The 808-nt window shown below is 64.2% G+C and overlaps 1 protein-coding gene across 1 annotated transcript in view; it reads left to right on the top strand.

The window, feature by feature from the left end:
* Window positions 1-358: 358 nt before the first annotated feature.
* Window positions 359-808, top strand: part of Hacl1 (2-hydroxyacyl-CoA lyase 1) — a gene marked incomplete at its 3' end in the record, with an annotated part of 40,487 nt that continues 40,037 nt past the window's right edge. Inside the window, 1 exon segment of the mRNA XM_005387308.2 lies at window positions 359-783. Coding sequence (XP_005387365.2) covers window positions 694-783 — 90 coding nt within the window.

Genomic DNA, 808 nt, shown 5'->3' with positions numbered 1-808 from the left:
GACACGATCGATCGTTGTTTGAAGCTGGGTCTGGGTCCAACTCTACGTACCTTACCTCTTGCTTGGAAGCTGGAGGTCATCTATAAAATGAGAGTAAAGAGTATGCCTTGAAATGCACTTTACTGCACCTTGCTGCAGCTCATCGAGTGCAAGGACACAAGGTTATGAAACCAGAGTTTATAACATCATTACGACAGGGACCACTTGGCTGTACTTTAGACACGCTCCAGCTCACGCAGGAGCCCTACGATTCCCAGCTGGGGGGGCGGGGCGGGGGCGGGGGCGGGCCTGGAATCTGCGCCTGCGCCACACCGCCTTCCTCCCGGGCTCTACACCGCCCCGGTACGCGCATGCGCTACTCGTCCCCTGCCAGCTCTGAGCTTGTCCGTTGAGGGGCGGGGTTAGATAAGGTGCCGGAGGGCCTGGGGGCGGGGTGGCGTCGCCGTCCGCTGCTGTTTCGCCCCCGGACCTGGCGCCTGGCCTGCGGAGGGAGGAGGCGGAGGAGGGATGTTTACGGTCTCCCCTCTAGGAGGCCGCGGGTTTGAGGCCCGCCCCGTCCTCCCTGGTACTTAAGCGGCCGGCTGTGCGCGCCGTCGGGGAGCGGTCCGGCGAGCGGCGGGCTTTGCGGCCGTCCCCTCCGGCGACTCCGCAGCGCGGCCTTCACTTTCGAAGTGCCTTCAACTTTAGGTGAAGATGTCTGAGAGTGACTTCGGGGAGCGCGGCGACGGAAGCGAGGAGCAGGTGTCGGGTGCTAAAGTCGTCGCCCGCGCCCTGAAGGCGCAGGTGCGCGGGGCGGCGGCGTCCTGAC

The sequence above is a fragment of the Chinchilla lanigera genome, unplaced genomic scaffold (genome assembly GCF_000276665.1).
Source record: "Chinchilla lanigera isolate Chin_1 unplaced genomic scaffold, ChiLan1.0 scaffold00029, whole genome shotgun sequence".
In the NCBI taxonomy this organism is placed as follows: Eukaryota; Metazoa; Chordata; class Mammalia; order Rodentia; family Chinchillidae; genus Chinchilla; species Chinchilla lanigera.
The sequence above is the reverse complement of the archived record's forward strand: the minus strand, read 5'-3'. Positions and strand labels throughout refer to the sequence as shown.